The sequence below is a fragment of the Symphalangus syndactylus genome, chromosome 12 (assembly GCF_028878055.3).
Source record: "Symphalangus syndactylus isolate Jambi chromosome 12, NHGRI_mSymSyn1-v2.1_pri, whole genome shotgun sequence".
Lineage (NCBI taxonomy): Eukaryota > Metazoa > Chordata > Mammalia > Primates > Hylobatidae > Symphalangus > Symphalangus syndactylus.
Window position 1 is genome coordinate 69,691,235 of NC_072441.2, and position 12,237 is coordinate 69,703,471.

Here is a 12,237-nt window from a genome sequence, read left to right on the forward strand (position 1 = left end):
TGTAAGGCACACTATAATTTCTTTATTTTGTTTGTAACTACTTTGGCTGTCATTCTAAGTCCTCACCTGCTGGTTAGCAAGGGGAAAAAAAGTAAATGTCAAAATCTCTTTAAAACTTAGTCTAATCCAATCATCTAAATAGCTCCCATGGATGGCTTTCTAACACTTGCATTAAAATGTTCAGTCTCTTGGATGGCCTCCTCTCTCTCCGCGTTTACACCCAAGATAATATCTGGGCGTATGGAAGGAGAGTAATTTGCTAAGAATGAGGGGTACTGGTGGAATACATGGCTTGAGGGAGCTGCTAAAAGTTGTGAATGACTACTTTGGGAAGTAGAGGAGGAGTGAATCAAGGATAAGTAAAAGCAGCAGGCAGAGGGCCCTGCAGAAGCTGTGTAGTTTTCAGTGGCAGGGTCCAGCAAGCAAGCAGTTGGGCTAAAGAAGGAAAGAGGCTGGTTTGATTCCTAGCAGAGAATGTCCTGGCAAATGTGAGAGAAAAACAGCGACCAAGGACAAGAATTAAAATGAATGTGGCTGGACGTGGTGGCTCATGCCTGTAATCCCAACACTTTGGGAGGCTGAGGTGGGCAGATCACTTGAAGCCAGGAGCTCAAGAGCAGCCTGGCCAAGATGGTGAAACCCTGCCTCTACTAAAAATACAAAAATCAGCTGGGCATGGTGGCACACGCCTGTAATCCCAGCCACTTGGGAGGCTGAGGCAGGAGAATTGCTTGAACCCAGGAGGCAGTGGTTGCAGTGAGCTGAGAGCATGCCACTGCACTCCAGCCTGGGTGACAGAGCAAGACTCTGTCTCAAAAAATAAAAATAATAAAAAAAAATAAAATGAATGCACTGATGTCTAAAGAATATAAGATCTTCCCAGTGAGAACTAGATTTTTCAGAGGTGGTATACAATCTGAAAGTCTGCATTCTCTAATTTACTGCCATTTTATTTTCTAGGAAGTAAGGTACGTGTCTCCAAAGTGTACTGGACCGAAAATGTGACCGAGCACAGAGAAGTGGCCATCCGCTGCAGCCTGGAGAGTGTAGGCAGCCCGGCCGCTCTGTACTCTGTGATGTGGTACTCGAACAGAGAAAACTCTGGAGGTAAAATGCTGGTGCACTTGCAACATGATGGCTTGCTGGAGTATGGGGAAGAGGGGCTCAGGAGGCACCTGCACTGTTACCGTTCATCCCCTACAGACTTTGTCTTGAAGCTTCATCAGGTGGAGATGGAGGATGCAGGAATGTACTGGTGTAGGGTGGCAGAGTGGCAGCTCCATGGACACCCAAGCAAGTGGATTAATCAAGCATCTGATGAGTCACAGCGGATGATGCTCACAGTGCTGCCTTCAGGTAACTAGGGGTTTATCTACCGTGAGCTCATGGTCAGGAGAATACATGGCTCTCCTCTTATGCTGTCCTTCTCACCTATCTTTTGCTCTTTCTTCAGACTGAAGACAATTTTCAGGTTCCCTAAAGAAGATGACTTTGCCATCTCTCTCAGTAGTAACTCATTTGAACAAACAAGGTCCACATGAGATTTTGGCATAGACACTTAAATATCAGGAGCATCTGACAGGTCCATGTCTTTCTGCTGGGGTTCAGGGAGAAGGTGGGAGGTGAGCAATAAGCTAAGCTTACTGAGGGAAAGGGCCATTGGAGAAGTAGGGGTGTGGTCTTGGTGCCAGACACCAGGAAGCATAATGGGAAAATCATCAATAAAGGTAACAATCCTAAGAGACCAGCTAGCTTTAGTGACACTCCTTAGGAGGGACAGAATGCTGTTGAGAACATATGGGAACATCTAAGAAGTAGGGATAGGTGCATCCCAGCCCAGCAGGGCTTCCAGAGGGGAAGTCGAAGCTATCCGATTTGTTCCTTGAGGTGGTCCATCATTGTTTTTCCTGTTCATTCCTCAGCAGAAGTTTTCTCCTGAGTGCCAGGCCAAAATGTTTTTTCCATCAGCCTTTTTCTTCTTTCCAACAATTACAGGAAGTCCCATACTCATGAGCACATTCCGTACATGTCTTCCCAGTGGAATTAATAGGCTCTGTAGAATCGGCAGTTTTTGCAGTAGAATAAATAGATAAGAACTGTAAAAAGTATACAGTCTGTGACGAAAAGCGTATCTTCTCTGAGGCAGATGGGATCCTTCATAGTGTACATATTGTTAATCTTTGTGAGATCCTTGTAAAACAGGTATATGGTTTTTAAAAGATAAACCTGGAAAGAAAACATTAAAAATTGAGTGGCCTTTGTATTCTTCAGAAAACCTTTGCCATGACAAACTGAGGGTTTTGAGGGTAATTAATGTTGAGGATTTCCAAGGAAATCCCTGTAATGTACCATCTGGGCTCCTCCACCTGGCTGTTCCTTCCTGGTAGTCAGGGAGGCAGTGTGGGGTGATAAAAAATCCCAGGGCCTGGAATCAGACCAGCCTAGGCTCAAATCACAGCTCTACCACCAATACCAGCTATAAAATCATACTCTGATTACTTGCTGTGAGCCTCAGCTTTCTATAAAATGAAGATCACAATATAAATATGTATCAAGTATCCAGTACAGTGCCTGGCACATTGTCAGTGCTCAGCAAATGTAATCTCCTTTTCCCCTTATGCCTCCAAACACGCTGCACATACATATACACACAGGTATACACATACCTACATGTGTACATCTATGTGACAAAATAATGACACTTGTTTAATAAATAACTATATGAGGTTCTGAGGGCACAAAAGTGTACATGACAGAGTCTGTTCCCACCGAGCTTGGAAGCCAGTGGGAGAAATCAAGTCCAACATAATAGGTGTCATCAAAGAAGTATTTCCAGTAGACTGTGGGAACAACAGAGGCAGGGCTGGGGTGAAGGGCTAGGTAGGGAGATGATCTGGGAAGGTTCCCCAGAGTCTGGGGCTCATGAAAAGGAAGAAACATATTTTAGGAACATGAAAGAGTATGCAAGATGATAATAAGATGTAAAATTTCATGTTATATTCGGGGAACTCCTGGTCATTGAGAATAGCAGGAACTGCAGTCTCTGTGGTACAGTGGCAAGAAATGAGACCAGTGAGGTGGGAAAGGGACAGATAGATCCCAAATGTGTCTACAGTATGAAGCTAAGAAGGAAGAACTTTATCATGACAGTGATGGAGTGTCATTGAAAAAGTTTAAGCAGGGGAGTGACATGATCAGATTTTCCTTTTAGAAAGTTCCCACATTAAAATGAATTGGAGGCCGGGCCCAGTGGCTCACACCTGTAATCCCAGCACTTTGGGAGGCCGAGGCGGGCGGATCACCTGACGTTGGGAGTTTGAGACCAGCCTGACCAACATGGAGAAACCCTGTCTGTACTAAAAATACAAAAAATTAGCCAGGCATGGTGGCGCATGCCTGTAATCCCAGCTACTCGGGAGGCTGAGGCAGGAGAATCGCTTGAACCCAGGAGGGGAAGGTTGCGGTGAGCTGAGATCATGCCATTGCACTCCAGCCTGGGCAACAAGAGCAAAACTCTGTCTCAAAATAGATAAATAAAATAAAATAAAATAAATGAATTGGAGGGGAGGCCCACAGTACAGTGCAGGTAGTATATGAAATTGTGGAAGCCCAGCTGGGGAAAGATGAAGGCCTGAGCTAAGGCAGTACCCATGACGACTAAGAAAAGAACAGGCATTAGGTATTAGGAGGTGTAATCTTCAGGATTTAGAGGCTGATTCATTGTATATAGAGGGCAAAGGAGCAGAAAGAGAGAATTAAGGATTAACATTTGGATTCTAGCTTAGATGGATAGTGGGGTCATTTACCAAGCAAGGTAATATATGAGAGGGGTTTGGAGGGGAAGATTAGTTCAGTTTTGAATAAGTTGGGCTGGAACTGAGTTCAGAGTACCTGTGAGTTATTGATAAAGATCTGTCCAATAGACATCAAGACTGCCAAATGGGATCTGCACCAGAGTTGTAGATTAGAAGTCATCCATTGGTAGCCAATAATGATGTCCAAGGGTGGAGCTCTGGGATAAACTGCCATTTCTCAGGGAGTGGAGAGCCTGTGAAGGAGACTGAGAGGAGTGATGGAGAGCTAGGAAGGGAATCGGGATTTGGTGGTACCACAGACACTAAAGGCAGAGAGGGCATCAAGAGGGTGAGGAGAGTCGACAGACTCAGCTCTTGCAAAGAGGTTGATTAAGATAACAGTGGGAAAGTATCCATTGGATTTGACATTATGGGACAATTACAGAAAAGTTATCAGGGAAGTCAGACTGCAGCAAGTTGAGGGGAGAGTGGGCACATCAGTGCAGATTGCTCTTTCAAGAGCTTTGACGTCAAGGGGAAGAGAGAAGACAATAAAATGGCAAAAGTTGTCCAAAAAAAGTGAAAGTGTTTTAGTTTTGCTTTTTTGCTGTTTTGGTTTGAAGATGATACAGATTCGAGCACATTTATGTTTTGGAGGGGAGAAAGCCAGCAGAAAGAAAAGAAAGAGAGAGAGAAAGGAAGGAAGGTAGGTTAATAGAAGAGTGGATACAACTGACAGTCCAACATCAGAAAGAAAGAAAGAAAGAAAGAAAGAAAGAAAGAAAGAAAGAAAGAAAGAAAGAAGGAAAGAAAGAAAGAAAGGAAAGAAAAGAAAGAAAGAGTGAGTAGATACGACTGACAGTCCAACATCTGAAAGAAAGAAAAAGAAAGAAAGAAAAGAAAGAAAGAAAGAAAGAGAGAAAGAAAAAGAAAGAAAGAAAGAAAGAAAGAAAGAAAGAAAGAAAGAAAGAAAGAAAGAAAGAAAAAAAGGAAGGAAGGAAGATTAATAGAAGAGTAGATACGACTGTCAGTCCAACATCTCACCATGCATGCACCATCTCCTTCCTGGAATGCTCCTCCATGCCATCTTTCCCTGGTCAACACTCTCATCCTTCACCCAGCAACTTAATGCCACTGCCTCAGAGACTTCCCTTAATCTTTTAGCCCCCACACCTGCAGTTACCTGTTTAACATCTGTCACACTGCTAGACTATACTATAGGCAAACATGATGAGTGTCTCATTAGTAGCACTAGCACAGTGCCTGGCACATAGGGGATGCTTAAATGTTTACTGAATCACTGTGTAATTGCACTCCTGTTGAGTACCAGGTCTATGTGTTATCAAGATCCAGTTCAAATATAATATGCTACCTATGGTCACTTATCAGATGGTTTTCCATGCTCTCTATCTGGCTATCCCAGCTTGGGCTGGTTTTAGGGCCACACAATAGGACTGTAGAGCATGTGACTCAAGTGAAGGCAGGAAAGTTAAGAGGCATTTTCTCGGAGAACGGACCTTGCCTTTTCTTCTCTATCTTATTTCCTTACCAGTGACTAAGCCATGGCAGGGACAAGAGCTTCCTCAGTCTTTTTACCTTACCCTTAGACCCTAGACATAAATGTCTTATTCTAGAGAATTGTCTGTGATTAATTGATAGGCCAGGCTATAATAAGCCTTCCTGGGAACTGGATTATTTGTAGTAGTGTGGTACTCATTACTATTTCCCAGCTTTTATTTGGGTAAAGGTCTATTTAGAGAGTAGATCCTTGGGCCAGATGTGATGGCTCCCATCTGTAATCCCAGCACTTTGGGAGGCTGAGGCGGGAGGATTACTTGAGCCCAGGAGTTTGAGACCCCTGTCTCTACAAAAAATTTAAAAATTAGACACATGGTTGATGCACACCTGTAGTACCTGCTACTCAAAAGGCTGAGATGGGAGGATTGCTTGAGTTTGGAGGTCAAGGCTGCAGTAAGCCATGATCATGCCACTTTGCTCCAGTCTGGATGACAGAGCAAGACACTGTCAAAAAAACAAAAACAAAAACAAAACAAAAGAGAGAGAGAGATAGAAAGAGAGAGAAAGAGACAGAAAAAGAAAAAGAAGACAGAAAGAAAGAAGAAAGAAGACAGAAAGAAGGAAGAAGACAGAAAGAAGAAAGAGAAAGAAAGAAAGAAAGAAAGAAAGAAAGAAAGAAAGAAAGAAAAAGAAAGAAAGAAAAAGAAAGAAAGAAAAGAAAGAAAAAGAAAGAGAAAGAAAAAGAAAGAAAGAAAGAGGAAGAGAGAAAGGGAAAGGGGAGAAGGGAAGGTAAGGAAGTGGATTCTTGAAGGAGCTGTGTGTCTCTACCACACTGAAGTTTTTGGAGATGCCAAGCTACTTACCTGTGCTTCCCAGTGCCTCCAGCAAGGCCTGGCACATGGCATTCAACAAATGCTTAATGAAAGAATGGGCAGGCAAGTCTTCAGTTGGGTTGAAACAGGATGCTGTCAGTGATTCACTTATTCTGGGATGCACTTGTTATCAGGTTATCTTACCCTACTTTTATTTCTTGGCAAGAGCCGACTCCCACATGGCTGCATGTTTGGGGTTGGGTAGTGGGGAAGAGTTGGCAGCCCCCTCTTTATCTCACACCTCTTTTTTTCTGAAGTCAGTGTCTCTGAGGAAATATCAAAAAGGAGTGCTCCTTTTGCTGTGCTTGGCTGTGGGTGGAAGCGCATTCTAAACTAAGCCTCATGATGAAGTGCTCTCATTACATTTTTGGCTTTGTTTTGAAGGCCTTGTACTTTGAGTGTTGGGCACTTACTCAGATTGATTCAAAATGCCAAACTTTAATGGTTTGAATGTCACTAATTCTAATCCAGATGTGGGTGAGAGGCAGATGGTGGGAAATGGTGACTGTGGGATCCAGAGCAAACACTGCCCTCCCAGGAGAGGTGATTTAGCAGCACAGACACTAACAGTTGCTAGCTGTTGGCCACTTCAGCATGGTAAGGGGCACACCTTGCCATCCTTTGATGGCAGATTGCATTAAGCTGAGCAGCCTCTTCCCCACCAAGATAGCCAAGCCCTCTGGCTGTTCCTTCATGCTGAAAAGCAGAGTAGCAGATTTATTTCCACCTCCTGTGTAGTGGCCCCATCTCGCCATCATTACCCCACCATTCTAGCAACTGTAATACCTGGTACTGTGGACTCTCATCTCACAATTCTCTGCCTCCCATGAGTAGAAAAGGAAGCCAGAGCCTCCTGTGTAATCATAGGCTCCAGCCCTGTTCTCTGTCTCTTCTCTTGGGAGAAGGTTTCCTGTGATTTTCTTAGCTTTCTCAGCAGCATTCTAGCTAATACTTATTGCTTGCTGACTCCACAAATGCTTTAGGCACTTCATTAGATGCTTTATTATACATTATCTCATCACAACTCTAGAAATTGTTATCCCTATTTGGTTGATGAGGAAACTAATGATTAAGAGAGGATAAGTAACTTATCCAATGTCAATAACAGCACATTGAAGATTGAGGATTTGAACTCAGCTCTCTTTGAAACACAGTAGGTGCTCATTCACTACTCTGCACAAATGCCCACAACCAGTGTTTATAATACCTGGACTCCATGGCTCCATTCACTTGCATCATTGCAGTCTATGCTTCCTTCTAGCCACGGGACTTCAAATGTACTCAGATAAGACCGGGGGAGAATAACTGTAGTCAAGCAGGGTCATTGGAAGAAGGGTCAGATAGGAGCAGAGGGATGGTAAAGAATTCAAAACCTAACTTTATCATTGCTCACTATTTCAAAAAACAAAACTAAATTTAGGGTGAAGGATACAAATGAGATCAGAGAAAATCCAGGCCATGAACCTCTGCTGCTCTTTGCCAGCCCCATTCAGAGCTGCCAGCCTAATGTTCAGTGATGATCTGTACTTTGTGTAGCATGATGGCAGCCATCCCTGGGTTCCCATGTGTGGAATGTACTCATGCAATTGATTCATTCATCAGGCTCCATTGAGACCCTGTGAACAAAGAGTTGAGGAAGATAAAAAGACACACAAGACACAGGCCCTACCCTCAAGGAGCTCACAGTGCAGGAGGTGAGCGAATGTCTAGATTCTTTCTTGACTTCCATCAAAGAGATGTTCTTTAACATGTAAGATTCATCAGCAATGCCAAAAATGGAATTCTTGCAGCAGGAGGTTGGTCAAAATGACCTCTAAACCTCTTTTCATCTCTAAGCATCCATAATCCCATGAATCCTGTAGCTTAACCTTTGAAGAAGAAATTGCTTATGTCATTACAATTTTCCAGTAAAAGCACAGCTACTATTAGCATTGAATATTTCAGAACAGCCCTGATTTCAGATATCATGTCATAAATAAATGTAATTGGAAGACTACATTTAGTAATTGGTCTCTTTAAGGATGTGTCTTTCTGCTTCAATAGACTATTTCCTGAAACCTGTGGTGTTTGCAGTCCTCTGGGCCTTTGCTTTCCTGGCTGTGTGGCCAGGAGCCACTTCGGGGCTGCTTGTGCGTGCTCCGCGTGTGTATCTGCTGATAGTGCTTCCCGGCGGACTGCAGCTGCGGGATGATCATATGCTTCAGCATGCCTTTATATAGTATCTTTTGCCCATGTGGTTGCAGTCAATCCAATTTAATTCAGATCAGCAAAAGTTACGAAGCACACGTGCTAGGCACTGTAGGGGATATAGAAACAAATGGCACTATCAGACATACTCAAGTAACTATAATGAACAAAGGAGACGAGTAAAACGGAATTAAAGAGGCCTAAACAAAGGGCTGAGCGAGAATGGGATGGAAGAGAAGAACTGTGCCTGCAGCAAGGTAGGAAGAGCTGAGAGAGTAGGAAGTGTGATGGAGCTAGGCCGGAAGGACCTAGAGGCTCAGATGTATGGAGCACGTCAGGTGGTGGCCACAGCCAGAGCAACACAGGAAAGGAGTGGGAGGGAGGGGGCTGGGGAAGGAGGAGACCCACGGGGAGGGCCAGGCTTGGGTCAGCGGGGGAAGGGGCTCCTCATTGTGGGTGCGATTGTTTTATAAGGACAGTGCAGAGTGCAGGGCAGAGTGTGTATGTGTGTGTGAGAAAGAGTGTGTGCCTGTGTGTTGGAGGAGCAGCAGTGGGAATAACTCAGTTAAAAATTCAGGACTGGCAACACTGTTGAGAACGAGGGTTGAATTATAGATATCTTTTCTGAGGAAAGAAGATTAAAGGAGAGGTTTTCTTTTTTGTTTTGTTTTTCATTTTGGCTGTTAGTTTTAAGTAGGTCATTGGAACCTCCAGTGGTCAGAAATTGCAGGGCAAGGGGGTGTTGTGTTAGAAGAGCCTGTTCCAGGAGCTCTCTTCCCCCAGTGCTCTGTCCTGTGCTCCTCATGATTTCAGGGGCCCACTGCTATTTGGCCCCATTATTTTTACATATACTTGCCTATAACAATAAATCCCAGGAGTGTTTGTAATTGACTAGTACAAATAAGTTGGAGATGAATTACTCTCTGTTTCTCCCTTCATTGCAGAGCCCACACTTCCTTCCAGGATCTGCTCCTCGGCCCCTTTACTCTATTTCCTGTTCATCTGCCCCTTCGTCCTGCTCCTGCTTCTGCTCATCTCCCTCCTCTGCTTATACTGGAAGGCCAGGAAATTGTCAACACTGCATTCCAGCACACAGAAAGAAAAGGCTCTCTGGGTGGACTTGAAAGAGGCTGGAGGTGTGACCGCAAATAGGAGGGAAGACGAGGAGGAAGATGAAGGCGACTGAATCCCAAGAGGCACCTGCAGCCAGGAAGGAAAGGTGGGGGCTTTTTAATTGGGCTAACCAGGGTGTGAATGAATCCTGGTTCTGTCCTCAACTATGTCTGCGGCCTTGGGTAAGTTACCTAGGAATCAGAGGGAGCATTCACTGAGTGCTTATTGGTTCTACGCACTGTTAGGTGTTCCTTTGTGTCTTACCTCATCCACCTCTTGCATCCCCCCTTGGAACCAGATAGCATCATTATCCTACATCTCTTGAAGGTTCAGGTCCCTGGGCTGCAAGGAGATAAGAGGCTCCCTCACACAGCCTCTGGAGGGCTAAATGAGATCCTACAGCAATGCCCTGGTGGGGCTTCTCTCTCCCTCTTATGTCACTTGTCACACCTGCTCTAGGTAATCATTTTCCTCCAGATGAGAGGTGTAGGAAAGGGCCTGATGCCAGCAAGGAAAAAGGAATTGGGAACATGCTCTTTGTTTACCTAAAATCTGTCCCCCCAACAAGAATGTAACTTCCTTCAAGGCAGAAATTCAATTTTCTTCTCCCAGCCCACCTACAAAGGCCCACTTAAGAGCAAGCTCTACGTAATAGGTGCTTAACTAATATAGGTTCTTTGACAAAATGATAAAACATTTGTAACCTGAATTTGGGGCTTTTTGTTTATTGTTTGATAAGACTTTTTATTAAGTAATTGCTGAGCAAAAACTTTTTAAAAACTCATGTAACAGTACTCCAGTCAGCCCAAGGCCTCGTACCCCTGTTCTCCCTACACCTCCATACCCCCACTAAAAGGTCTACCTGGCTCCTGATGCTCAGCCAGTGCCTTATTTTCTTTGACCTGACAGCACTGGGTGGTAGGGAAGGTATTGTCTGGAGGAGCGGGGTTGACAGTGCCACCGTTCCCTCATACGCCTGCAGGGCTGGGGTTTAGGGGCAGCAGTAGGTCAAATGTGGTTCCTCAAGGTCTCCTATTCTCAGTCGCAAAAAGCTGGTGGGGGTGGGGTGTAATGGCTTAAAGCTTTCAACAGCTGTCCCCACTGGGTCTACAGTCCCCTCATCTTTGTTTCAAAAGCCACTTAGGCCCTATTGTAGCCAGAATTGGAAATCAATCAGTGCCACCTAACAGACTTGAGAAAACACATCTATTTATTATCTATGTGACCAACCGAGTTGCTTTAACACTCGTTAATTTGCATTTCCAAGGAGAGCAATTTAGTTTTAATTATTTGATCAGGTACACACGTCCTCTCCAAACATAATTAGTTCCTTCCTAAGGGGATTATTGGTGGCTATGAGCACTCCTACTATGGACCTACCAGTTCCTTAAACTCATATCCCTTCATAGCCTGATTTAAAATACTCCAAATCTTTCCTTAAACATGTCAGCACATTTGCTTCTTGTCACCCAGGTAAGGGAGCATATTTTTACAAACAACAAAGCTGAAATGAAGATTTTTTTTTTTTTTTTGAGATGAAGTCTCGCTCTGTTGCCCAGGCTGGAGTGCAGTGGCGCCATCTCGGCTCACTGCAACCCCTGCCTCCCGGGTTCATGCCATTCTCCTGCCTCAGCCTCCCGAGTTGCTGAGACTACAGGTGCCCGCCACCATGCCCGGCTAATTTTTTTTTTGTATTTTTAGTAGAGACGGGGTTTCACCATGTTAGCCAGGATGGTCTTGATCTCCTGACCTCATGATCCGCCCGCCTCAGCCTCCCAAAGTGCTGGGATTACAGGCGTGAGCCACCACGCCTGGCAGAAGACTCTTAGAAAGTGTGATGACCCCCTGCCCCTAGTTTTTAGAAACCTGTATTTTAATTCAAAGGGAAAGAGAGCAGAAGCAAGCCTGGGCAGAGAATCTTGGATGGACTCTGCCGCAGCCCTCTGCAGGAGCGCTCTTCACCCCATCCCTCCTCTCTCCTCACATGGACACCTCCTTCAGCTTCTAGCTCAAACACCTCTTCCCCTTTGAATCCAGCACAGAGATAGCACAGAGGAGATGTAAGCAGACAGGGAGGGTCTCCTGGGAAAGTAGACATTTAACCAACTTGAGCAATCGGCTTGTTTTACAGCTTCCTGCCTTGCTGCCTGTTTCTTCCTAAGCCCCGTGTGGAATGTGGTGACCTAGTCAGCTGGAACCAGCTCCTGACAGACCCCGGCAACTTCCAGATGAACCCGAGTGAACTTTCCTCATTACCATCCTGAAGTCACTACCCCAGGGGGAGCTATAGCTTCATGATCGTAACATGTGACCTATGTGCTGGCAGGATGACTCACTGCGGCTGCGCCACTGGGACCCCTCCCCTATATGCACCGATGCACTCTCTCCCCTCTCCATCACCCCATAAAACCCTCCTGTCACTTTCCTTCAGAGACACTGCTTTGGAGAATATTCCCAGCGCTCTCCTTGCTTGTGACAAGTAAAAAAAAAAAAAAAAAAAAAACTCCTTTTGATCAAAACTCATGTTCTTGCGGAGAGTTATTTGTTACTCGCCAGGCAAACAAACCCTGGTTTTTTTCAGGGAACAGAGACCCTCAAATATGAAACTGTTCTGGCCGGAGCACAGCATGGGAAGTATGTGGTGACTCAGACACAGCCCCATCCCCCTGGGATGCTCACCTTGTTTGTCCTGGATGCTCTGCTTTCATTAATGGAACTTAGAGCACCTTTGATAGTCTAAGCAGCTACATGGC

At 44.8% G+C, this 12,237-nt stretch overlaps 1 protein-coding gene and 1 long non-coding RNA gene across 5 annotated transcripts in view; one reads left to right on the top strand and one right to left on the bottom strand.

The window, feature by feature from the left end:
* Window positions 1-12,003, top strand: part of CD101 (CD101 molecule) — a 34,689-nt gene extending 22,686 nt beyond the window's left edge. For 2 of the 4 annotated variants that reach the window (XM_063624667.1, XM_063624669.1), the window contains exons 8-11: window positions 961-1,107; window positions 1,204-1,356; window positions 9,316-9,590; window positions 11,616-12,003. In XM_063624667.1, coding sequence (XP_063480737.1) covers window positions 961-1,107; window positions 1,204-1,356; window positions 9,316-9,557 — 542 coding nt within the window. In that variant the 3' untranslated portion in view covers window positions 9,558-9,590; window positions 11,616-12,003. Of the gene's footprint in view, window positions 1-960; window positions 1,357-9,315; window positions 9,591-11,615 lie in introns of all 4 variants that reach the window. The other 2 variants (XM_063624666.1, XM_063624668.1) reach the window with 1 other exon arrangement.
* LOC134733853 (uncharacterized) lies at window positions 934-6,467 on the bottom strand. The gene is made up of 2 exons (XR_010117396.1): window positions 3,892-6,467; window positions 934-2,226 (listed from the first exon to the last, which is right to left on the bottom strand). It is a non-coding gene; the product is annotated as an uncharacterized lncRNA (long non-coding RNA).
* Window positions 12,004-12,237: the final 234 nt, after the last annotated feature.